At 47.4% G+C, this 27195-nt stretch overlaps 1 protein-coding gene across 1 annotated transcript in view; it reads right to left on the bottom strand.

Annotated features, from left to right (window-relative positions):
* bru3 (bruno 3) overlaps nt 1-27195 on the bottom strand; it is a 125956-nt gene that overhangs the window by 40532 nt on the left and 58229 nt on the right. The window contains 2 exon segments of the mRNA XM_070279364.1: nt 4174-4253; nt 21427-21561. Of these exon segments, the coding sequence (XP_070135465.1) occupies nt 4174-4253; nt 21427-21561 (215 nt within the window).

Raw genomic sequence — 27195 nt, 5'->3', positions numbered from 1 at the left:
TCAAGCGCAAATAAGAAAACTCCCCACTGCTGTCACTGGGCCGCGCCAACTTGGAATAACGGTACAGCAGCCGCAGCATGTGCCGCACGTTGGGCGCCATTTTTGTCAAGTCGCATTAAGGCGGCGCTCGTTCGTTCGGCTTGTTCGTTTTGCGCGTCGACTGCTAACGAAAATTGAACGGCCAGCAGAACGAAAATTGTTGTATAAATAAAAGCATAATTGATGCGAGGCACACACACACTCGGCGAGCACAGCAGAAGGAAAGAAAACAAAGGCGGGGAGAAACAACAAAAACAGAAGGAGCAAGAGCAGCAATCGCACAACATTCGGAGCCGGCACTGGCACTGGCACTGGCACAGGCACTGGCATATGTTGCGTCAATCCAGCCATGAGCAACGCAAACAAAACGACCAAGAAGCCGACAAAGTAGAAGGAGAAAAATTGAGCGAACTGCGCGCAAAAATGTATTTTTTTGTTTGCTTTTTTTCTCGTTTTTTTTTTGCATATTTTACGGGGCCCGTTCTGCGAAATGACTGTGAAAACAGGTTTGATGGGATGGAAGCGAGGAGGCGGCTCCTCACTCCGCATATCATTTTTTGGGACAGTCCGGACTCCACTCGTATTTATCTGTCACTCTCCGCTTGTCAGCTTGCAGATTTCTTATTTCCCTCAATCTTTATGTTTCTACTTGGAGTGGCGAGAAATTAATTTGAAATTTAAATGTCCGCAGATCCAGCTGAACCAGCATCGAGCCACGGCTTTGATGATGACTCATTCTCCTGTTTCGGGACACATGTTCCACCTTGGTAACGTGTGACAAATGTCCTTGCAAGCATATTGTGTGTCCGCTCAGCTGATCAAATGGAACAGCGAAATGCTAATTGACAAATTCCTTCAGAGCCCTGAGCTGACAGGATGGTAGACTGTACTTGTTGTCACCTTATAACGAAACTTATTGTGACTGTTTCCATTTGAAATTGTATTTCTTTAACTTTCGCTCGGACATGTTTCGGTGCATGTGGCGGGGCTTTTCACGCTTCGGCAATCAAAAGCATTTGGAGCCAAAGAGAGCTTTAATGCATGCGCGCGCTTTCATTAACAAGTGTTTGCGGCACGCCCCCTTCTAAGCCGCGCCCACGGCACGGACGCAAAAAATCGCATCAGCGGCTTATGCAAATGCCGGCGTGTGTGTATGTGGGTGTTGAGTGAATACGAAATTATTGTTTACAACTGTAAACTGTAAACTTTTTTCGCTCTGCCTCCCCAGCATGGAGGGTGTTTTTTCGCTTTATTTCTGTTTCATTTTTTTTTTTTTTTTTGCATTTAGAAAACGTTTGCAAACCGCACTAAAAGCGACTTATAACATGTTGAGTGCCAAGAGATTAACAACGGAGCGAACGTGTGAGGCCGGGCCGGATGGATGCGGTGGGAAGCGGACATCTTGCTGCCCGCCAGGGTCTGACCATCCATTTTGCCCTGCAAATTCCTTTTTAATGAGCGCTTCGTCCATTCCAGGACCGGGGCCGGGAGCAGGACCTGGACTGAGAATTGGGAACGGGGACGGGGGCGTTCATAAGCTGCTTAAGGTTTGGCGTAATCAAAAAATGTTCTTCGTCTGCATCTCGTTTTTTAAAAGCTTTCTGTGGTACATCAACATGAAAGCCACCCGGGGTCGGAAGCAGGGGTGTTGAAAGTGGACTTTGTTAAGCTTAAAATTAACTTGCGGTTTTGTCTGGCGCAACTTTGACGCCTGCAGGTAGGCAATCAATTCGGAGCCCCAAATGGTAGCCCACCTGCCACACCCGTCCTGGTCGTTGCACTTGCACTTGGACATGTAATTAATGTATTCGCCTGGCGGTGGAGAGCAGGGCAGCGAAGCGCACTTTGGCGTGGGAGCAACAATTTTTTATATAACCCAGCAGCTGGCGTCGTTTTGCGCTAATTACCGCTCCCCCCTCCCCAGTGCCCCACTGAAAACTCCAAGATCTGAGCGCAGTCGTAATGCCAAATTGCAATTACAGCCGGGAATGCGTCCGGGCGAGGATGTGTGCGCGGCGGGGTCGGGGTCGGCAACTGACATTAAAATGCTTAATGCAGCCAGGTATAAAAAAATTACGCGCTCTTACTCTCAACAGCACAAAAAAATTAACAACTTGCTTTGAGGCCCTCTTGCCCTTCTCTGGAGTTCCAGACCCAAGCCCTTTTTTCAGGACGGCAATTTGCCAGCGTCTTCTTTCAGGGCCCGGAACGTTGCTGCTCATCTTTAAAACTGACCAGGTGAAAAATTGCAGCTGTCGTTGTTAGGAGCTCTTTTTGCTGGCCATGTCTTGCTTCCGGCCAGGGGTGTAATGGTTAGTGGAGGCAGAGGGACAAGTTAAGTGCAGTTGGTTGTAGGCCTCGAGCGAAGCTTCTTCTAATGACACGCTCACCGGAAGAGCTGTTTGAGCCCAGATTTTAAATTCAAAGCGAGCCAAAAATATGGAAACATTCAAGGAACTGTACAAAGTTCATCTTGATTCCTATCCCAGTCGGTCGAGGGGCTTCAATAGAGCCCCGGGCTGTACTTTGATTTGCTGCGTATCGACGGCAATCAGCTATAAAATGTGACCCGGTTGGCCCGGGCTCCGAATTGATTTAAGCCACACTGTTTGCCGTGGCCTTTGACTCGAATTGGGCGCCGAATCGTTTCCACTTGCGCTCCACCTGCGGCCATATTTTTGACGATTTCGTCAGGGCCGGGGTGTACAAGGACATACGTATATATTTGCTGTTAGTCAGTGGGATGGAGGTCCGTCATGGAGCTTAGGACTCTTGCCCAGCGGCTAACTCCATCGATTTGGTCTCCCACGCGGGTAGCCCTGTAATTGCGGGACAGTTGTCCCTCGGCTTCCGAGCTCTTCGCACTTCTGCACTCCGGAGCCGGAACCCATCCGGATTCCCCTTCGTCGGGCTCTGCCTAAGTAAACACATGGTTTCTGGGGAGCCGTGGCGTTTGCTTAAAAACGCATCTAAATTGTAAATTAAGCAACAAATTTCATCAACAGTATTTGAATTTGAATCTAAGCGCGCCAACGAGTTGTCGTCCTGGGGTGGTGGGGAGGAGGACCGCGTGGGAGGAAGACGGAACCAGCAGCCCGCAAACACAAGCCCGAAATGTAAAATTCGTTTGCCGAAGGAGTGGAGACGGAGACTTGGGACTGCACTGGCTTCTGCCTGTAAACACCGAAAATACAACAATGGCAGCATTTGAGCCACTCCCCCTCAGCCCCCTAGCCCCGTAGCCCCCGTTGGCCCGTTGTGGCCCACCAGTTGGCTTGTGTATTTGCCTGTTTGTTTGTCAAAAGAAGCAATTTACGTGCAAAATAACTCAAGTGTCATGCAAATTTCATTTATTTTTCGCAAGCAGCCAGCAGTCGGCAAGCAACAAAAGGAGAAAAACGAAATAATTCCCGGGCAACGTTGTCATACAGCTAACGGCTCTTTTATACAGCTTCCCAGCTCCCAGCTCCCAACTTCCAGCTCCAGCACCAGCTCAAGCTCTTCAGCCGCAGTCTCCAGTCGCAGTCTCCAGTCGCAGTCTCGGCTATGTATGGAGATGCCTTACAAAATTTGGGCATAATGAAGTCACTTGGCGGGAAACCTGCCTGTCTACGTCTCGCATATCAAAAGCCATTTTTATTTATTTTTCCGAGTTTTGTGTTTTCGTTTTTAGAAAATTAGGGCTTCTTGATTTACCATTGAAGTGCGGCATGTCAAAGAAAATAATAATACGCTTTCCGCTCGGCATTTAATTTAATTCTAATTTTATTTATAAATCGTGCCCGGGAAGCCTGGGCAGGGGCACTTGTAGCTTAAATGAAGTTTGCTAAGTACTTTTCAACGATGAGAATCGGCAACAGCACCACAGCACCACCGCACCACCGAGGAGAACAACAACATCTTGAGGACGCATACTTCAGGTTTGAAATTTCATTATTTTCGTATTATTTTCGTATTATTCGCACACAAGTGCCATCATGTGCTCGAAGAAGCACAGACCGGGACCGGAGCATAATGGCCATCTCCTGGCCCGCCCCGGAGATGGGGTGGGCGGACGAGAAATACAATTTTCTAATTTTACAAAGCGGCGTGGGAAAAAGCAGTCGTTTATCCCAAGATCGCTCTCTGACTTACCGGCATAGTTTGGCTTCCGTGTAGATTGGTTATGGCCGACTGGGCTTCCTGCTGCGAACCGAATTTGACGAAAGCACAGCCTGCAACGAAATAAATCAACTTGATTAGTGCTTTGAAGACCCATAGCTGGAGAACGTTGCCACATATTCATACTATATCTGATTAATTTTTCAGATTTCAGACATTTTTGCCGGAAATTCAATTAAGGCCCACTTAAAAACTTAAAATTTGCATTTATTCGAGAAGAAATAACTCTCCACTTTAAATCAATTACTGCGTGGCGCACTTGTTCCGTTGATGAGTTAAAGTTTTATGAAATCCCCAAAAACAGTGCAGATTCCAGAGCAAAAATGTTTGCAAATTAACTACATTCCATAAACACTAGAAGGTTCTTCATGTCCGAATACCGAATTGTGAATATTCATTTAAGCATCAGTGAGCATTGTTTGGGCGGGGCAGGGGGGGGGCGGGAGTGGTCGGTCAGGTGCGGCTGCAGCTGCGTGGCATCCACATGTGTGTGGGGCATTTAAATAAAATTTTAAGTGCAATTTAAAAACATTTTCGCAAGAATCTCTCCGCGCACTCTTGCATGAAAATTAACATTGGCATCCAGGGCCGCCCACCGCGGCAACGGCTCGGAATCAAAGCCCATCAACGCCCATTATATAAAAATAATAGTCGGCTCTGGCGGGCACTGGGCGGAATGTAAAATTCAAACTGAACCAAAAAATACACAAAAAAATTCCCGCTGCACCTGCTCGCTCATTATATTGTAATTTGTGTGGCAGCTGCTATGTGTGGCAGGAAGGGCGGCTGGAGAGCTTCGAGTAGGACTCGGCTGTAATGGCATAATTATTAAAAATCATTTATGCTAATTTAATATACAGTAATAACCACAAAAATTAAGGACTTTCCAGAGGCTGCAGTCGGAGGCATGGATGCGGCTTATACGGCGTGTAAGCCGGTGCTCGAAACGGTAAAAACGCGGTGAGACCATTGAGCTCAGTTTTACAATGGTAAGTGAAAAAAACGGCAATGGAATGGCCATAGTCGAGGGTCTCATATCCTCATAGTCAAGTATATGTTCTCTACTAAAATATTCCCAAAAAGAATTCTATTTTTTCCCAAAAAATGTCATCGTGATTCAGGAATTCAATGCAGTTTCACATAATTGTTCTCTAAAAAACTATAAATATGTGAATTCAAAGGACTAGATTAAATTTCAATTAATTTTTTAAAAGCAGTATCCTTTTTTTCCCAGAATAATTTCTTTTTTTTAAAGACTTGTTTAATTAACAATCTGAAACAGGAAAATGGCCACAATATTTGTTTCATAACTTTTGGTAGAGCCCCTTTCTGTTGTGCTGTTTCTGCTCTTAATTCGGCAACATCAACAATGCTGAAAATTAAGATCCTTCAGAGAGGACCTAGCCGAAAAAAAACCTCAAAAACCCTTCCAATTGTCTAATTCCCCAGCCGGCAGAGGGTTTAGGACAGGCTGGGTGTCGACAGTGCGGCTTGGGCTGTTGCGCTCCGGTCGCAGTTGTTGCTTTCGTAGTTGACGCTCCTTCAGGACACTAGCAGGACAGTGGCTGGGGGCGGGGGTGGGCGGTGTCGCAACAAAACAAATCCCGCCTAAAACCATGCAACATGCGAGCTGACATGCCGAAAGGCAGACAAGCACAAATTTCGCGTGCAAACAGTGCGAAGAGCGCCAGTGGAGAGGGGCAGGACATCGGGGCCAGGGACAGGGACAGGGACCGGGACGGGGAGCAAATTCCTTTTTATTGTTCTTGCTGAAAATGTACAAAAAATAAAGTGTAAAAAATTCAAGTGGATTGTTGTTTGGCTCGGCGCGGCCCGACTCGACGCGGCTCTTGTGTATTTTATGTTTTGTGTGTTGAAGTGACAACAAAATCCAGAATTTCCCTGTCCCGGACAGGCCGGCGGACAGGACCTGCGAGGGCAAGAGCGAGGGAGGTGGCAGAGAGGGACACAAGAGCGCAAATCAGCGCCGCTAAGCAATAAAAAATAAAATATTCCATCGCCAGTTAATCCACACGGCTAAAAAATGAAAGGGAACAACGGGAAAAGCTCGGGAAAACACACAAAAAGTTCAAAAGCGAAGCAATTGCTAAGCATTTCTGTAAACTTAAATCAAAGTTGATTTTGTTTTCCATTTTCCCATTTTTTCCGTTTATCCATTCCGTGTTGTGTCCTTTTTCTTTTGTCCTTTTTCGGTGTTTATTTTTTGTACTCTGCATTTCGGGAGGACTTTTCTTCGTCCTGCGTTCTGTTTATGTGAAATTTATTTTTCTTCCCATAACTTTTATGAAAGGCAAAGTTTGCGCTCGGGGAGGACTGGAGCGGGACCAGGACCAGGACTTAAAATATTCGAACACCTCTCGAGTGGCGGGCAGGAAGGGATGATTCCCAAAAAAGTGTATAAATGTTTTCCTTCTATTCACTTAGCCGCCCACAATTGCGTAAACCCCCATTCCCATCCCCATGCCCATCTCCATCTCCATCACCATGCCATTTGATATTTATGGAAAGTTTCGATGTCCTTAGCCCCAATCTCGGAATTGTACATTCATTAGCGACTTGAGCAAACACTTCAGCTGGAGCTGGAACTAGACTAGAACTTCTTGGATCTACTTGATTACGTCGCTCGTTCGTCATTTCTGGGCAGCATTAAGAAACTTGTAGTCATTATATTAATTAAAAGCAAATTAGTCAGCGAACGAGGTGCCTCGGACTGATAATGGAGTCCGAGTGCCGGCTCAGGGCCGGCTTTGCTTTGAAGTCCGAGTGGACGAGCCAAATTCAATTTACATACAAATCAAGTCAAGGTAATGGACAACTCTTTTAATAATTAGCGGAGCAGGACAGGATGCAGGACTTCGCAGCGGCACTCCCAGGAAAGTGCAGTGTCTTAATTACTTACCGGCGCAGGACCGGGGGGCGGAGTGATCCCTCATTCCCGGCAATTAGTTGAAATTAAAATGTGAGCAAGTGCACCAAGTTCTGCAGCAAGTCTTGAGCAACTTCCGGCGAAGCGTGAAATGGCGCTGCCTGCTGCAGGACCTGCCAGCTGCGAGGAGGCGTAGGCAGACTAATGACACTTTTTAATCAAATATGCTAATGCTGATGCAAAATGAGAGCTGCAATGGTGTCTAAGATACCTTGAACCTTCGCGGGAGTGGGTCATCTGTCCCCGCCCCGAAAATGTCAGCGAATCATGAGCCACCTGCGATTAAATTTTTGAAGAGCTACAGGGAGGAAACTGGCCGGGAGGATCACCTTCGAATTCCTGGTTGGCCACAACTTGCACATTTGCAATACAAATTTGCAATGCCATTAATGTGTGGGAGCCCCGATTGCGCCACACCCCGAAAAAATGCCCTGCCATGAAAAATCGCCGCCGGTCAAACACGTAACCGAATTGTGCACAGCCGGGCCGGGAACGGTACAGCAGGAAACAAGGATAACGAGCGTGTTGAGGCCCTGAAATCCCGAATCCCCGACGTCCCCAATCACCAAGTCCCCAAAACCGTCTTTGGTTGATATGTTGGCCTTGTCGTTAGCTGGCAGGGCTCTGGAGCGGCTGGCAGGCTCATGTTATTGCCCGGCCAGGGTCCTGTATCCTTCTGCCTCCCTCCCGCCAGGCTGCCAGACTGCCAGGCTGCCAGGCTGTGATGCCTGATGTGGCCTGACTGCCGCTGCTGCATGGGACAAGTATTTTAAAATCCAATTAAAAACGCCATAGTGGGATTTTTCAATCGCTGCTGCTGATGTTGCTGTTGCCGTTGCCGTTGCCATTGCCGTTGCTGCCTCTGGAAGGGAAAGAGGCAGCCGGACAGACATCAGAATCAGCAACAAAGTTGCATTAAGCGCGCGACATTCGCTGGCCACCGTTCGGGCGCACTCATTTGTTGGCCAGAAAGGGGGGTGGCAGTGGCAGTGGACGGGGTGGATGGTGGAGCAACTGGACCTCGTTGATGGCCATTGCATGTTTGCCTCTTGGGCGCAATAGCGTAGCCGGCTGAATCTTGTTAGCCAACGTTTACGCTTATTATGCGGTGGCAAGGCTATCGAATTTGTTTGGTCCAGGTGGACGAGGACCTCTGCTCTCGTCGCTGCCATAGCCACCTATAGGAAAACAAGGATGTGTGGACAGACGGCAGGAGGCATGGAGAGACTGCAAATTGCATTTGCAGCATGACACTCGCAGTTGAATGCACCTCGTAAGATAGCACAGGAAATCAAATAAAGTCATTCGCATGCGAGGCTAATGCTTTTTGCAACTATTTGTGCAGAATCGAAGAGCACATCTGCGTTTGGGAAACTTTGACCCGTATGTCAAATCAAATCTGTGGCAGGCAGAACTTATCAATATGAACTACGAGCTGGCAAGCACAAACACACACTACCACCACTGGCTGGCTCTGACCCCTCGGAGCCACTGAAATCGAGCCATGCCAGACAGTGGCCCGGCACTTTGCATACAAATCATATAGTCTCCATAGTGTATCACAGAACAGAAAACACTCGACACACACACAGCCACTGACACGTATGTGGAATGACCAATGGGATCATTATTCTCGATTTTGGACGAAAAAATGTATAGCTGGCTGGGAACTAGAAACTTTCAACTACCTTTTGCCAGTTGATAAACAACAAAACTTTGGCCGCCCGGCCAGAGGCATTTTGAGGATTTGCAACGTCAGTAAACAACATTTGAGTTGGGGCCCACTTTATATGCGAGTTCTTGGCCAGGAGCCTGGGAGCCCTGGCCCCACTTTGCCTATGCAAAGCAGTTCCTCCAGTCCTGTCCAGTCCAGTTATGTCCCCGTACGTGTAATGTGCTCTATTTCTACTAGTTCCTGGCTTAATACTGGCCAGCTGGCCACTGCTGGCAAAATTAAATAAAAATCAGTGCTCTGAGTGAGCCAAAATGGCAATTTTATAAGCAATTTGCGACTGGAAAGATACGGCTGGCAAATTCGGACGAGATGAAGAGCGAACGATTTGTGGACTTGGCCGAAAACAAAAACGAACGATAATGTAAGCAAAAAGGTCAACTGAAAATTACATTTCCAGCAGACCACCCTCCGAGCCATTTGAATAGACGAGGACGAGTCCAGATATGGGCACTGGAGGTGGGCCGGGGCAGGTCACATTGCAGGCGTTTTAATGGCGCCCTCGACGTGGGGCTTTAAAGGGCGGCCCCTCGGGTGCCCGGAGTCCCTGTCCCTGTCCCTGGCCGTTGTGTGTGCGTGCATCTGACACGCAATAAACACCAATTAAGAAAATAATATTTTGTGTACACATACAAACAAGCGTCTCTGGGAAATTGAAAAGCCAACGCCATTGCCATAGCTAGCGCCAAACGAATGCCTTCGTCTCTAGTTTTATACAAGTGCTGTGCAAATAATGCACAAAAGTATGCTACAAAATACAAACAACAAACAAGCACCACAAACAGCAGTTACGAACCGAAAGCGAGAGCCAAACCTATAACAAAGGCTAAAATCGTATTGCTTTTGGCCCGAAACTTCTCCGCTGCCAGCCACTGGCCACCCGCTTCACACCCTTCCGCTTTACAGTCTGGTTGTGAAGTCCGAGCCAGCTTGTTATAAGGCATGTTGACAAGCCTCTTTAACAAATGACACCACCAGACGAAGAAGCAGTCTGAGCAGGACAAGCCAAATAGTCACTGTTCACCCTTCTGTCTTTTCTGGCCCTGTGTAACATTTGTCCGGCCCAAACGAAAAATGTTGCCTCTTGTTTATCGAACTTCCTCCTGCAGCTGTAGTTGTCCTCCGTCCCGCAGTCCTTGCCTTGTTTTCTTCTTATTAACTAGGTATTTTTGATCCTTTGCGAGGGATATGCCGTGGCCCTTACTCCTAGGGCTCCCGGGACATTCTATAGCGAATCGACCCACATCAAAGCTAAACTTTAACACTCTTGGAATTCCACTCTCGAGCTTGCATTCGTATATTTTATCCTGCTTAGTATTTAGTTTGGCAAGTCCTTTTGTATATCTCAAGAGCGATTTCCCTATCGGGCTCTGGATATCGAGACATAGTCCAGATGAGAGAAATGTTATTCAGAATTGATAGTCAGAATGTGCCAGGATCTAAAGAGGCCACTATTAAAGAGGTGAGCATTAAAGCTCCCTACAAATTGTCGCTGAATTCCACAGCAAGGCATCCCTCGCTCGCCCAACATCCGCTGGGAAAGTAATTTCAGATTTTTAGGCGGGGTCTTGAAAAACTGCTGCCAGCGCTCAGCGAACCACAAACAAGGTTCGTGCTTTTGTTGCAGCGGCAACATGAGACTGCTGGTCTCCATCCCGAGTGGGGCGGGTGGGGGTGCGGGGCGCACTAACCGCAGCATAATAATTATGCAACAGAAACCGCAATGCATGCGGGCCACGCCAACAACACAAACAACGGCGACAGCACCCACTCCGCCCCGGCAGGCCCCTTGCCGGCTCTGGGCCGGATTCGGGAGGAAAATTGTTTTGCCAGGCGAAAGTGTGAACAAAAATCTGTTGCGTGTGCGGCAAAAAGAAGCGGGCGGGGCGAAAAAAGCATAAAAACAAGCAGCAAACGCAACGTCAAACCGCAAAGTCAAATGCAACTAAAACCACAGCACAGTTTGGGGCGCTGAGGTTTCCGAGCCTTCGCTGGTAGAGAGCAGGGAGGGAGGATCCTGAAAGAAGCACTAAATGAACTTTAATCTCCTCCTGGACCTGGCAGTAACTATTATGTACTCAAAGAGGACTCGACCTGACTAGCCAACCGTTATTGTTTCACTTTATTCCGGAGCATTTCATTCCGTTTCCTTTGGCGATTAATGCGCCCACTTATCCTGCAAAGGAACACGAAACAAATTCGAGCAGGGGCGTACCGGAGCTAAAGCCACATAACTTAATGGCGACTCGCTTCATTTGAACTTTATTGCTGACTACGCTGACTGCCCAGGAGAATAAACATAAGCCGGGGGTCCTGGAGTCCTGGAGGCCTGGGGTCCTGGCTTCGTGGGCCCGTGAGCCACAGGACTTCAGGACTCCCTCCCGCCGGGGTCGTGGCAGGTACAAAAATCAATTTGGCCGGGCTTAGTCGCAACAGCAAAGCGTAAGCAAAGGAAGTGCCCCGGCCGGACATGTCCTGGCCAGAGACCAGAGACAGGTAGGCTAAGTCTAATAAACTGCGCGTCCAAAAGCGGGCAATGAATTTATTTTTGTGTTCCTCGGAGGGACAGGGCTAAGCTAATTGTATTGCGGCAGCATTTTGATTGCGGGGATTTGTACATGATTGAAAAGGACCTGCTACGGCTCCAGCGGCGGTCGGGAAACATCTGCCCGGCAGAGTCCGCCCGGCGGAGTGCATAAATTGTGCGCCCAGGTTGCGCGCATTATTCATTTTAATGCGTCCCAGACGTGGATGGCGCCGGGCCACGGCGGCCACAACAATTTGGCCACATGTAAGCACGGCGAGCTGGCCGTAATTGCCTCAAAGTGGCGGCCCACCAGCGCCGGGCGAAGCCGGCGGAAGACGACACCGAGCCAGCCAAGCCACTGCACTTGGGCCGGGCCGGGTAGCTGCATCATTAAAATGAGTTAGCGTCCTAGACAGCGGCGAAGATGGCACTGAAGACGTTGCCCGTTTGGGCGCAATTTGCCGAGTCTGTGGCAGTGCCAGAGCCAGTGGCTGCGGCAGCGGCAGCAATTAAGCCACAAGGTAGATTAACTTTAAGCCCGCGCTGCCTTTGACGGAGCAGCTGCGCTCGATGCCGTGGCGGCGGGGCTTTTGTGGCTCGAAATTTATTTAATTAACCGGAAATTTGTATCTGCGAGTGAGGTGTGCTTTGGAGGACGCTGTGAAGAATGGGATTTGCCTGCATCCTTGAGGCCCAGGCCACAGGCAACTTCAATTCCAACTGGCGCAACACAATGGCTCGGCCGCACAAAAGAAAGGGGGAAAAATTCCGTAAAATAATATTGCAAATTGCTCAAATTTAACAAGATTTCAATTGTATTACGCAAAAATCCGAGAAGCATTGCATTTCAATTGTTGTAGCTTGCAGGCTGCCGAGCTCGTGTTCACAGCACACAGTCCTATTGAGTATCTATCTGAATGCGGATGAATTGTGGAACCCCGGCTCTGGCTCTGGCTCTGGCTCTCCTATGTGGCAAACAAAACGTGCCGCTTGCTGCATTGTACAACAACCAATTAAAATGCATAACTCGATTTAAAGTTTATATAACATTTTACTAAATAACAGGTTCGTCCCAGGCAGCCAGCTTATATAAGTGGCCTGTATCCAACCATGTGCTGCCGGCTTGTGCTCCCTTCATCCGCTCGACAGTTTGGTTTGCAAGGGGCTTACAATGTCTGCCGCATGTTGCTGTTGCTGCTGCTGATGCTGCTGCTGTTGCTGCTGCTATTCCGTTGCCGAGGCAACACGCAATTAAAAGCGATATTGAATTTTGTTACGCTCTGCGCTTGAGTGTGCTATTCGCAGTTGTTGCTGTTGCTGTTGCTGGTGGGGGAGTGGAGTGCCAGTGGCTTTGAGTCGGGCAAAAATACATATTTTGTTATGTGATTGGCATAACTTATATAATTCCAGGCCAACAACAGCTTAAAGCCTTGCCATGAACAGCGTGCATTGTGCCGCAAGAGTCCTTTGAGTTTTAAGGTTTTAGCGCAGAGACCAGATGCCAATTACAGGCTGATACCCGGTACTGCCAGAGTGCTCTCCGCTCTTCTCTACTAACTATCCTAACTAATTAAGCCTTTTTTCAGCTTCCCCACCATTGAGCTAGCTTTTCTCCAAGTGTACAATCCGGCTTTTAATTTTTATCTAACAACCAGTAGTCGGCCTCTTCAATTGTTGGCCGTCGCCAGCAAATCGCCGCTGAACCCTAATATATGGCTATAACGTCATGCAGAGCTGTTGGCCCGGAGCACTTGCCTGGCAACGGGCGTGGAGGAGCGAGGGGCGGGTTATGCCAGAGGCCAGAAGGGCATTATAAATCTTCATTGTTTGGGGCCAGCTCTGTAAAGTAGCACAGACAACAACCGAAAATTTCCGATGGCCCTCGCCCACCCCAGTGGCATGCCCCATGCCTCCGCATGTGTGTCTGTGTGTGCGGTGTGTGTGTGTGTGAGAGGGCTAAAAGCAACATCAATTTGCATGAATTGTGTCGGTGTGCGGGTGTGCGAGAGTGTACATGTAATTACAAAAACAGACGAAGCGAAGCTGAGTACGTGCAAATCTGACCAAAATTTAAATTGATGCTAAAATTTTGGGCAAACGCTGGGCTGGCAGCGACGACGAGGAGGATGATGTATGCATCTGCCGCCCCTTCGGCTAGATTGCCACACCTCGGGCAACATAGGCGGTGGTGCGCCGAGGCCTACCGGCACTTTGGCCCACCCCGCTGCCCCGCCAGACCTTGTTGCCGAGTTCGGAAAACAAGTATATGGAATTTTAATTACAGTTGCTTCATCTGTGCGGGATTGTGATATTTGCTTTTTTTGCACCCGCCGGTGGACACCGAAATGTACTTTCTGATTGAGTGCTGGCCGTGCTAACCGAATCGAGGCGAACCGACAGGACTCAAGACCGAATCGACTAATCAAACGATGCTTTTTGTGGAGCGCAGTCTATTATGGATGATGCACTTTGCAGTTAATTAAGATATAGCGGCCATATCTGGCCATTTTAAACCAAATTTACGTTTATTCCTGCCAGCTGGGCAGGTGATTTACTGCCCTCCAGTGGAAAACTACATACTTCGGGCACTTTAAAGATTGCATCTTGAAGCTTCGATTGAATGAGAAATTATGTTGCTAGGATTGTTTTCTCGGCCAATTATAGTCGCAAGGGCGGAATAAAAACTAATGAGCTTTGCTGGTGGTTGATGTACAAGTGGCTGATGTACTTCCGACTGAAACTAGGCTCTTCTGCCATTCCTAAAACAATGAAAGGCATAACTCGCTGAGGGCTCTCTGGGCAAACCGAAAGTCAAGCCGCCACGTTTGAGACTTAATTTTCAAGTGTTTTCCAGAATTTGATTCTTCGAAAACAAGGCTGGATTCAAGTGCATAAATTCGTATTTTGTTTAAGCGAAATCCACTGCCCCGCCCAGCCCAGGCATCCTTGGAATCTGGAGCCTGTCGCCACTCGACGTTGCTAAGCAGCGCCCAGGAAAACAGGCCCACCATCAGTGTCAGTTTTATATTATTTTGCCTTATTTTATTTTGTTTTGCTTCGTGGCTCTGCGACTTTGAAAAAGGATACCGCTTGCGAGGCTGCCTCGGTGTCTGGTTCCGCCTTAAGACGTTTTCATTTTCATTAAATGCCTTCGCGGCTTATATCAAGCTGCCAGGCTGTGTATCCCGTGTATCCTGTGCAGCCTGCGCGGTGGCAGGGTCTGAAAGGATATTGTCTAACAACAAAAGTGGAATAAATTAGTTTAGCTCATGTCTTGGTCCCGGCAATGAACTAGAAAATGAGCTTCAGAATATGTACGTGGCGTAAGGTTGGCGGCCCCCCACCCCAGGCCACCCCCTGATAATAACGAAATATGTGCATCTGACAGGTGGCAGCTCCAGCAGGAGTCCTGCTCCGGAGCCATTAGGTGGCTCCTTGTCTGAAATTTAATAAGTTCGGGCTCCGGTGCGACGCTTATTAATATATTAATATTAAAGTCGACGGCAGCTGGGAAATAGGGCTCTTACATGTGCTCCTCCAATAAAACCGACCAGTGGCGTATCGGACATTAGTTTTTCAATAATCCCGCTCAACTAAAATAAATATCTAAAGTGGCATACTTCATGGCTGAGGAAACTAATCTTTTATTGATGCCCCAGCGATCTGGGTGGAGGGAAACGCGCTCAACTGAGTTAATTAAATTTTGTGCAGAGGGCCGTGCTTCTGGGACTCGTCTTAACTTTAATAAGCACATCTTCATCCTGTTCATCTGGCCCAGTCCCCAGCATCCCACATCCCACATCCAAGCCCACCAAATACATCCTCATCGGAAAGTATTCCCGGGCAACCCTTTTCACCGAGCGCCTTCCTTTTTTCTCGGCTCAAACTTTCTGTTTAATGCTTAGCCGAAACTTTTTTGACATTTTTATTGACAAGAATCCAGGACCCAAAGAAGAGGGAGCCTGGGACGAGGCTGGAGCAGGAGTAACCACGGACTTCTCTCCATGTGGCTTGTTCAACATTTTTTGCTCTCATGGGCTGCGGCAAAGTTTTGTCTGGGCCCCGGCGGTCTCCTGTGCCCGTGTGTTGCGGTCAAATCTAATTTCCGCAGCTTTTACTACTTTATTAAACTATTACAACTAAAGCCGGGCTGGCTCTGGCTACCACTCTGGCTCTGGCTCTGGCGACGGCAATGGCGATAGGTATTAAAAAAGTTATGTTCTGGCTGGGGAGATGGAAGTGCGGGCGGGCCACGAAATGTGTTAATAAAGCACACTTGCCACCAACATGGCCACATAATGAAACGAAATTGCTGAAGGCGAGAATATGGCCAGGTCCTTCCCAGAGGGTGGCATCCGGACGGGATCTGCGCCCGATCAAGGAGTCCATCGATCCGGGTAGCGTGTACGGTACAGGGTACACGGTGTACAGTATCCGGGCAGCGAGTGGCATTAGTTGCTGCCACTTTGTGGCCCTTTTATGGCCCGTTAGCCCGGCTTGGCGGCGTCAAGTTCCAGCCACTTTCTTCTTGGCCGGCTTCTGCCTGTGTACGTTTAATTGCCCCGACCTTTGCCCTTGCGTACGTGGTGTGTGTGTGGCGCATAGTTTCGGGAGTGTTGCATATTAATTAGCATTAAGCAGGGGAGGGGCGATGGGGCCAGATACACACGAAACTTTGGCCATACTGCAATTAAATTTAAGCTGCATCAGGCTGCGACCTACACATATAGAGGCTCAGCAACCGGATCAGGACTCACAAAAGCCTTGTGGCCATGGCGACTCCTGCGAGGACGACAAAGTTTGTTGGGTTTCTGGTTTCGGTTTTTGGTCTACAGAAGGAAAAGTTCGCGTTTGTTTCTTTTCCCTTTTTGATATGTATTTTAATTCCTGGGCCTGTGTGCCATTTTGCAACCAGGAGTCGGTAGTCAGAAGGCTGGAGTTGGTAGCCGGCAGTCCAAGTCCTTTGGCTTTTGAGCAGCCGAAACAGCAGCAACATCCGGGATGACTGCGGCTTAAACGGCACTTATGAGCTTATGCCACAACTTACATTATTATTATTACTCCGATTTTTCCTATGCGAGTGCGAGTGCGAGTGCAAGTGCTGCTTCTTGGCAATAAATAGTTATAGACTGCAGAGGGCACTTGCCGCGGTCGCAGGCGGAGAGTTTGTTTTAATTAAGGCCCATTAAGCGCAATGGTTTATAGGTCCTGTGGGGGTTCGATCGCGCAGGACTTGCGGAATATGCAAACTCTGAACCAGAGACCATCCATCCGCATCCGAAACCAGGCTGAAATCTCATCACACTGTTAAACATATTACGGGGAATCGAATAAAGCAAAGCTCTCGCATGTCATAAGCGTTAAATTCAATTTGAGTTTACAACGCTTTCATGTGCGAATGGGAGGGCGAACTGCTGGGGCTTTGTCCTGGCTGCTGGCTGCTGGCTGCTGTCTGCTGGCCAGGTCCTGGTCGGGGAGGGGCTTGTTTGACAGTTTTTGCAGCGCACTCAATCAGCACTTGTTAGAACTTTTTAGTGTGCTGTAAAATAAACATGAGTAAAGAGCCGAAATGAAATGAAATTTAATAAATGCAGTGCGGCAGAGTCGAGTGGCACAGTGGCAGTGGCAGGAGGAAACAGGAGTAGAGCAAAGCGACAGGCAGCATGACATGCACTTCATAAAACTTTGCTCATAAAAATTGAAATTGAAATGAAATGATGATTCCAGGGCCGCTGCGGTGATATGGGATGCGGTGTGGGGCAGGCGGGAGTGTCCACATGTGTGTGTACATATATGCCACGAACCAGTGAGAGTTGACAACCGACGGAAGCCCTGTCTCTATCTCTTTCGCCATCTCTGTCTCTGTCGCTGGCCCCTCCCCAAACCCGCCCATTGCCGCACAATTGTTGGCTGTAAAAATTTGTTGGCCAAACAACAAGTGGAGCAACCAAAGCAGCAGCAACAGCCTGAAAAACAACTTAAACTGTCATTGCAAAGTTTGGGGCAAAGCCCGAGGCAGGGGGACCTGGGACCCGGGCTGGAACCAGGTAGGGGGCCTCCCCCGAGGAGGACAGGCGGAGCTGCAAGAACGGAGGTATTAAAAACTTTTCTCCGAGCAATTATGTGAAGGCTACTTAACTTTTTTTGCAGGCAATAAATTTTGAGTTTAAATCGAGGCACCTGGGCTGCAGCACAATTTTGTTGCATCCCCGCTCCTGGCAGGGAGTCCTGGATTTTTCGGGGCCCGCCCACTCGTAGAATTCATAGAGCTATGTGCCGAAATTCAATTAGCCAGCCGAGCGGAGCCAACTCCTCCGGCTGGGAGGAGCGGGGAGTCTGTGGCAGAATCAGTTTGCCACTTGGCATGCCACGCAGTTTTGGGAAATCCTTTGAAATACACGCGTGCTCATGGTTATGGATCCTCCCCGCCTGCATAGATACACTCCCTCCTCCGACCGCCCTCCCACTCGTTTGTATTTGTGTGCTTGTGGTTGTGACAGGCTGCTTGCCGCCGCTCTGATGCATATTTGCCTCGATTACTCCGAAAATGTCACATTAATTATTGGCATTTATGGGGCTTGCGCCGCTTTTGATATGATAGACGACAATGCCGAAATTTGAAGTCTGCTTTACGGCGCTATTGTAGTGTCCTCAAGAGCGTTTGTGTGTTTGTGTCTGTGTCTCTGCCTGTGTTAGTGTCTGTGTGTGGCAGCTCAACGGATATTTACGTGTGTTTGCTAGTGTGCGGTTGTATTAATTGAAATTTGTTTTTGTGTGTCAGCTGCAAGACGGCGCCGGGTGGCTCATTGTTGGGTTTTGCGGCAATTAAAAGTTAATTTGACAAAGCGAGACATTTCTAATTAATTTCGAGTCTAAACGACATTTTAATTCAATTTATGTTTTTGGCAGCACTTGACAACACAATGAATGGAGAGGCCCGATTGACTGAGCTCCGAAGTGGCACAGATAGAAGGCCCGGAGTTGGCCAGAAGGGCGCGAAATTTGATTTACGAACCATCGGAAACTCAATTGGAAACCAGCCTATCCAACGGTCCATCGCCTGTCCAATTCATATTCCTCGCTCTCGCCAGCAGCTCCCACTTTCAATTACTTAGTGACAGGTTGCAGTTGCAGTGATTAGTCCGAGAGCGATTTAAGCCGGGCCCTGCCAGCCATGGGACATCATTGTCACTGCCAACTTGGCGCATTCAACGCCAACTTACGCCAACTGTCTGTCAGCACTGAAGGAGCCTCCACTGGCCTCCCCTTATGCGGCTACTTATGCAAAATACTCCACTCCTGCCCCTGGCTGACACCCCTGGCTGCTCATATGCGGGGAGCCTTGATTACCGACGGCACGGGGCAGGGCGGGCCGGCAGGAGACGCACAATTGTGTTGATTGCACAGATGACAAGACGTAGGACGAGATGACAACTTTGCTGCCTGCCAGCCCTGATGACAATGAAGTGCATGCATGAATATTCTAATCAAATGAGCCGCCAGCCTGTCCTGGCTAGGACCCTCCTGGCTTCTGGCTGCTGGCTCCCTGCTCCGGGCTCCAGGCTCCTGGCTTCTGGCTGCTGTCTGCCGTCCGGCTATTGTTGAGCTGCAAATTTTCAGCCTGTGGCACATGTGTACACCCGAAAAAATTCGTTGACAAAGCTAGCTTAGCTTTATAAATATTACTAATATCTTTTTTGATTAATGATTAAACCATAATTACAACTATTACAAATGAGTGATGTCTTGGGGTGGAAAATCTTTTAAAATTATCTAGTACTTATAGTTTATACTAGTTTTAATCCAAGAATCTCCCCACAGGATATGTTAATTGAAAGGCTCGAGAAAATTTCTTGCAGTTATGAGGCATATGCTTTTTGTTTTGTGTTCTGGAAAAGTTTCAAAGTCAGCCCGAGTCCCCGGCCCAGAAAAACCTTTCCTTTACCTCGTTTCATTTCATTCACTCACTGAAATCGAATTTGCATAATTTAACATGATGGTTGCGCTTATTCCTCTAGCCTGTCAGACAAACAGACAGACAGGCTCGAGGAGTGGATGGTTGGATTGGATTGGGCTGGGGCGGGCTGGGTTATTATTGTGGCTGCGCGGCTAGAGCCCCGCCCTCGCAGTCAGCCCGATGTCCCGAGATCGGCGTCACCGCATTTCGCTGCCACATGCATCATCATTTGCATACATTTGCAGGGCGCCCAGCCAGTCACTGTTCACTCCTCATTACTCCCGGCTCCCGGCTGCCGACTCCGGGCGCCCGTCTCCCGCCTGCCCGCCTGCCCGTCTGCCCGTCTAAGCCGGGTCGATTTTCTTTGAAAATAATTCGAAGCGCGGCAGGAAAGTGAAGAAAAGTGGAAGAAAGCATTGACGTTGATGGATTTTGGCACTTACACAGGCCAGCGCCTGTCACTTTCGTGCGCCAACTGCGACTCCGAAAAAAGGCTGCGGTTGAGCTGACTTTGAAGCGCATTTTAATGAAGAATGATATGTTGGCATCGCAGCCGCAATCGTCCTGCCCCCCCTCCCATTCAGCCCTCCACGTCCCACACCCATTCATCTTCCGCCGCCACTGCCTAACGAATCTACTGACAGTTTTCGCGGCTTTCGCGTGCAGCCACTGTCGAAGTTGAAGGGCGAGGACATCAACAACATCACATCGAGTCTTCCTGTTCGACACCCAATGCCGCCAAACGGGGAAAAATTAAAATTTGCATCAAATAATGTCGCTGTCTTATCTGATATTCTTTTGACATTTCGAGGGAAGTTCTATTTTTGATCCTGGAACTGGAACTGCAACCGTTATATTCGGGCATGATCGGAGGTGGACTCTACATTCTACATTGCATTGTATCTCTCTACACGGCTTACCGTCAAGGACCTCCTGGGGTAATCTCAGCCCCGAATGCAAATCGGGAAACTTAAAATACACAATCGCAGAATAAATACCCCGCCACATTGATTTTCTATGCAAAGTGTCACATGGCGCAGTTCCACGCCCCCTCCTGCCGCCGCCACAGTTGGTGGTGCTGCCTTTTCATGCATATCAAAATAACTACAATAAATGCCAACAAAGGCGAAAAACAACAAACATTAATGGGGAAATACACACGCACACAAAGCCAACAAAAGGCAGCAGTCAAAAATGTTGCAAATGTAAGTAAAATAAAAACACACAACAAAGACACAATTTGGTTCGGGGAATGAGTGTTTGTTGTGTTTGTCTGTTTGTATTTGTGTGTATTTGTAAAACCAAAACTTTTGACATAATAAAATGGAATGTTATTGTCAAAAAAGTTACTTGCATATTAAAACAAACGAAACTTTCTCACTGACTGCCCTATCTCTCTCCTGCTGGTTTTTTATTTTTTTTATTTTTTGTTTCTGTTATTTTTATACTGTTTTCCCGCCCCCGTCAGGATATTTATTTTGCCCGTTCAGACGTGTGTGTGCCTGTGTATTTTGGCTCATAAATGCCGCACACAAATGCAAATGGCGAATGGCGAATGGCGAGTGGCAAGTGGCAAGTGGCAGCCTGTGAAGCGAACAACGAGTCCTGCGAAAGGCAAACAACTTTAATTGAACTGTTTACCCGATTTTTATTTTATGCCACCTCAAGGCCCTACACCTCCAGCCCCGCGTCCTGCGAGCTATGTAATTGTTATGGTTATGTTTGTGATGATTATTTGGCTCGTTGCACAGCTGCCAACTTTTGCAGTTCCCCCCGATGGGGACATTATCATATGCTCCTCCCCGGGAGCCTGGCTTATCGGGCGCCGGGACTAAGTCTAAGAGGCTCTCAGCCCAGTCTACACATCGAAACTAATGCCAAAAACTGAACAGTCAACACAGCTTTAATTGCAGTCGCAGAACTGGAAAGTACAACAAAGAACGAGCCGAACAGTGTTACGAATACGCAATATGAACAACCAAGTACAGTAGCTTTAGTATAGTAGGTATGGTATTGCAGTAGATAGGTACATGGGTACACTGAGAACAAAATCGGGCACTTACCTTTGCTAGCTCCGTCCGGGCCGCGCAGAATGGTGCACTCCTCTATTGTGCCGAACGGATGGAAGATTTGTCTAACATCGTCTTCGGTTTGTTGTTTGCTCAACATGCCAACGAACAGCTTGCGATCTAGATGCTCTGTTTGAGGTCGGTTCGAGTTTGGGTTTGAGTTCGAGTACGGTTCATGTTTCGTGTTATGTAATGCGGCTCGATCGGTCCAATTGGTTTGATTGATTACGATTGATTGATTTGATTCGATTTTGTTGCACCAAAGAGACGGCAAAATGGACAAGTGGCAATGTTTGTTTGTGGGTTGTGGATTGTGGATGGTTGGTTCGGGTTCGGGTTCGGGTTCGATCGTGTTCATGTGAAAATGAAAAGATTCAATCAAGAAGCCAAGCCGGAAATATTTCAAACCAAATCAAATGAATACGGAAAGGAAGATTTTTGATCATCATACATATGCGTGTCATAAGAGGATATGAGAATGTAACAAGGTTACACATTACGCAAAATTATTTTATTTTATTTTTAATTTTATTTTTTGGTTTTGTTTTTAACGAGTAATGAACGCAGCAGGCACATTTACGTAATTGGTATTTTTTGTAAATTTTAAAATTCAACAGGCGCAATATACTCAAAGAAAAGTAAAAGCAACAACATTTATTTAACAAGAGATTTGGTGATTGTTGGATAGGTTGAGCACCAATAGAGCAAATACAGGTACAACATTTATTAATGTGGTTAGATTGGGGTGGGAAGAGGAGTACGAATTTTGATTTTGTAAGAAGAGTTACAAAAAGAATTTATTTTCGAAATTGTTGCATTAAAAACAGTTGATAATTCACCAACCAACAACAAAAAAAATAAAAAACAGATACAAAACACAAAATCAAATCAAAATCAAATCGAATGTAATCACAAAAGAGTTTAATTCATTTTTTCATCGGAAACAATAAGAGAAGAATTGTCAGTTTTCCAATTTTGCCAATTTTGATGTAGTTTTCGTTTCAATCATATATATATATATATATTTGATATAGAGCACGAACAAGTGTTACATAAAAAGGAAAGAAAAGAAGATAAAATTGGGTGATATTTAGTTAAATTTGTTCTCAATTATTTTTCGACTTACATTTACGAAAATGGAAATTAGCTATTGGATACGTATTACGTACGATTATAATGGAAGTATATATGTATTTAAATATAACGGTAACACACAGACACGCACACAAGCATACCACACACACACACACACACACAGTTACAAGCTGGCCACGCACAAGCTACTTAGTTAAGAATAGACATTGAAAGGTAATGGAACACGCTAGTCACTACTTGAAAAAACGGTCAAAGGATAACGGATACGGATACGGATACGGATTACGGGAGCATGAGAGTATATGGCTTACTAATACTTATTCTAAATTAGAGGCTAGGGGGTGGTGAGCAATGACCGCGATGGGGATACGTGTTCGCTAAAATGTAATCTAATGCATAATGTGCGAATGATGGGGTCGCATAAAGGACACGCTGTGCAGCTGGTCCTGGCACTTCGGGTCCACTTTTCGGTATCATATCGAAAATTGAGCATCACATAATTGGCAAAACAATTGCCGGGGAGCCCGGCTCTCGGGCCGGCAGCCCACCAGCCCACCATCCCACCATCCCAGCTGCTGTCGCGTTAAAGTGGCAAAAGCAATCGAAGTAGAAAATAACTAATACGACACGTTGGACCGTGCCCCTGGCCTGCAGGCAATTGTCTTGTGTCCGGGTTAAGCCTAATGGCATTTGAGCCCTGCTTCTCCGCCCGGCTCCAGACCCCACAGCCTAGTCATCCCAAGCACGTGCAATAAGCCAAACAACGCCCATGGCATGCTAAACAACAACGGCAACAACCACAGCGGCAGAGGAGGACCGAAGGAGGGATCAAGGAAGTGGCAGCAGTGGAAGGGTTGGCTTAATAAAAATGTAAAGCACGTTGGATTTCAGGAGGGTTGGGGGTCGGGGGTCAGGGAAAGGTAAAAATAGTGCAGCATACTTTGCGGCGCCTGCTGTTGTACATATGAAATGGCATAGTTCAACTGGCTGTTAACAGTTGCGGCCAAAACGGAAAAAAGGGCCAAGACCAGAGTGCAAGGAGGACATAAGAACAAGGCGGACGGGGGTTGGTGGTGGAAGGTGGAAGGCTGAGGGCTCAGTGCTAAGGACGAGGGGTGCCAAGTAGACGGGCGGGGGCCAGGACAAAAGGATTTGCACAATGTTTAGCCTGGCGTTGCAGCAATTTTCTACAATTACCTGGGGCACAACGACACAGACACAGGGCTGCGAGGATAAAATGCACACCGGGCTTTCAGTGATTCGCTTTTGGCTGTTCTCTCTGCCACTCTGCCTTTCTGCCCCCTCCCTCTTGCCTCATGCCATTTTATATTTTTTTCCGGTCTCGCAGCTGAAGGAAAGACCAGTGAAAATAATATTAAAGGCCATTAGGCTCATATAGACAAGTTAAGTGGCTTCTGGTCCGGGTCTTCTGTCCTCGTACCTCGTACTCCTACTAGCTCTCGTCCTTGTGGTGTTCGTGATTCCCTTGCTAGCCATGTGTGGCAGTTTTTAGACTCTATTCTGTGCCTGCCCCACGTCCTGGGCCTGGCCACTCAGTGTTGCCAAGGCAAAAGAAGTCATTAACGTGTCGTTGTCTTTGATGCTGGGCGGGAGCGGAGTGGGTGCGAAAAAGAAAGCCAAATTAAATTAGTTAACCACATGGCAACTTTTGTACATGTGCATCGCAGGCAAAGGACAACGACAGGTCACTAATTGTTGCACGTTATGTTTTCGCTAGTCTCCCCTTGAGGCGGGACCAGCCGAACGACTGACCGACCGACCGACCGCCTTTTCTCGTCCAACTTTCAACATCTAACATCCTGAATCCTGGATCCTGAATCCAGCTGCATCTTCGCCACTTTGCCCTCCTCCAGGGACGGGTAATTGTATTCCGAGCCCTGACCAAAGGTGCCTGGGCAGCGTCTATGAATAATAAAAAAATGTAGCGATGGCGGTGCCAGAGGACACAAAAAACACAGAAAGTCGCTGACAAAGCGAAAGTCAAAGCCAAAGCTCATGTGCCGAGTTGTCCCTTGATCCCTATCCCTCTGCCCCTGCCCCTCTGCCAAGGTCCTGTATTTTTTTAGTGCACCAGGCAGAGCAGTGACTTCCTTTGACTGCCCGGCCGTTCCCTGCTGCCAATTGACATGTAAATTGACGTTTAATGGCTGCTAATGAGCGTCTGAGGATTAGTTCTTTCTCCGAGCGGAGCGGACGAGGACCCAGCTTTAAACACAAAGAAGCAGCTGCAGCTGGGAGGGGATTTCCGTTAAGCCAGGTGTCCGCCTTAAGCTTTCCAAATGCTAAAGTGTCTCGGCTTGCGGGTCAGTCATCCCCGTGCGGCTAATAAATCATTAAAGACATAAATAAATACTAAATTCACTTCCCCGCCTCCGAACCCGGGCTCTGCAACAATATCTGAAAATGCTTTAATCTGATTAGGACTAGGAGCTCAAATGCAGTGTAAACATGTTCAAACTATTAATTATTTTCTCCGGATCAGTGCTAATATTTGCAGTAATAACCTTTTCAAATCTTAAGATACTTGTCGGGTTGCCAACGTAAGCAGCTAGTGTGTGAATGGAAATTCAATATTAAGTTCGAGTGTGGAAATAGTGAATATATATTTGCAAGAGTAGTGCGATAAACATCAGATAATTTCACATATTTCCACTCATTGGATTTGTATTCTTTTAATTATTTTTTATCCCTTCCCCAGACCTTGTATTTTGTTTCTGATTGATTGATGACGAGACGGGGATGGGTGGTAAAAGGAAACTAATTAATTCGTAATTAGTGACACTTATTTGGCATGTAACGAGGCTAATGCAAAATGATTACACACCTCGAAAAGCTTTCAGTTTTTAGTTCCATTAGCTCTGTGTTTTAATAGATTTTTTTAATAAAGATGGCATGGCCTTTCCAAAGGCAGACTCGTAAGTGGTGCTTCTGGAGCAGACCCATTCAGTCTGAAGGTCTCACCGTACCACGGTCTGAGGCGTCGGCGCTTATTCGACAAACAAGCTAATGTTCCCTTTATGAGTCCCCCAACGCGCTGTCGGCAAGCAGTCGTAGTCGTCGGCGGACAATTGTGTGGCAATTGTCAGAAGTCTCCCTGGTCCTGGCGCTTTAGACGGCTCAGTCCTGGCTCTTGGCTTTCTGGAAACTGCAAGGGCGGCAGAGTGCCCGAATCCTTTGGGCCTTCTTTGGCGACTTGAGCGGCTGCTTATTTGTCAGCCTGAATTCCTTATTAATAAGCGTGAAACCAGACTGTAGGCTGGGGCCGAGTCCTGCAAATTATGCGAGTGCCACTGTCAACCAGGCTTCGGCCAAAGTTGAGAGTAAATTAGTTATTAGCCTTGTAAGTAGTTAAAAGTTGCCAAGTTGCTGACAGCTCCGCCGGAGCGGTTTCTTCGGCGTGGCACTGGGATTGGGATTGAAATGGGATTGGAAACGGAAAACGGGAAGACACCGCTAAAACGCGCCTAATTGTCAATTAGAGCCGAGCAGAAGCCTAGGTGGCGGCGCATTGGAAAGTAATATTTTAGGCACAAAAGTTTGTTTGGGAAGGTCCAAAAGTCAGTGGCAGGCTAGACCGAACTAGGAAGAGCCAAAAACTTTGTCTTCGTCACTGTGGTATTGAAGTGTTAATTAATATTGAAAGGATAAACTTTTCCTTGGCTTTTAAGTGGCAGAAGAAAGGCAAATGTAAATGGCAAAGGGCTTTGCAGGGATTCAAAGATTTCCATTAGTTGGCGGAATATATTTAGAGGAATGAATAAAGCCGAAGCATTAGCGGGAAAAGTTTGGCTTTAATGCATGCTCCTCTCCACGGCTTTGGGTTTTTAATTTTAAAATAATCATCTGTTAACTGGGTATGAATTATTATTTTTTAAGGAGCAATCTCTTAAAGGCGAATTTGCGTATCAGGTTTCAAGCCCCCTCCCTTTAGCCCCCCTGAGAAGGACGCACCCTCTGTGGGAAGGCAATCTTGACATGGCATTAACATTTCATGTGCACCTTTTCTCCGCCGCGCCGGCTTCGCGCTGGCTCGACTATAACTCCCAGAGTCAATATAGAGTAAAAATTTTTTATGACCCGGGATTATCATTTTGCCGGCTCTGCTCCTGGCGCGGCGCAGACAGGACATGAAATTGGCTGCACACTGTGGGTAACCAGAAATTGGCTATAAAAGGCGAGCGACGACCAAAAGGTGCTCCTCCGTTGTCGCTCCTGCTTTTATACAAATGCATAAAAAATAGAAATTTTTATTTTAAGTAGTGACGCGTCATGGATAATGTTAATGGCACATGGTATTTTCATTTTAAACGCATAAAAATGTCCGCAGTTGACGAGAAATACTTTCGAGAGGGAAAGATTTCAGTGAGAGAGCTGCAGTGTCTGGACTATGGATACCTGCTACTTGTACTTCAAGGGTGGGAGGAACTCGCCTTTTATTAAAAGCGTTGTCTCAAGTAAGGTATGCCCTCGCCTCGTATCTACTGGGTATTCTTAAAAGCAGACAAAAGAAAAAGCCAAATGTCGCTTGCAGAAAACCATCTACGTGGCTGTCACATCGGCTTCTAGGACGCAGGGTTTTATAATTTCCCCCAGAATGGCAATAAGCAATGGTCACGAAGCAGAAAGGATATCTGGCATACGTCGATG

The sequence above is a fragment of the Drosophila bipectinata genome, chromosome 3L (assembly GCF_030179905.1).
Source record: "Drosophila bipectinata strain 14024-0381.07 chromosome 3L, DbipHiC1v2, whole genome shotgun sequence".
Lineage (NCBI taxonomy): Eukaryota > Metazoa > Arthropoda > Insecta > Diptera > Drosophilidae > Drosophila > Drosophila bipectinata.
This window is presented reverse-complemented; position numbering and strand designations above follow the sequence as displayed.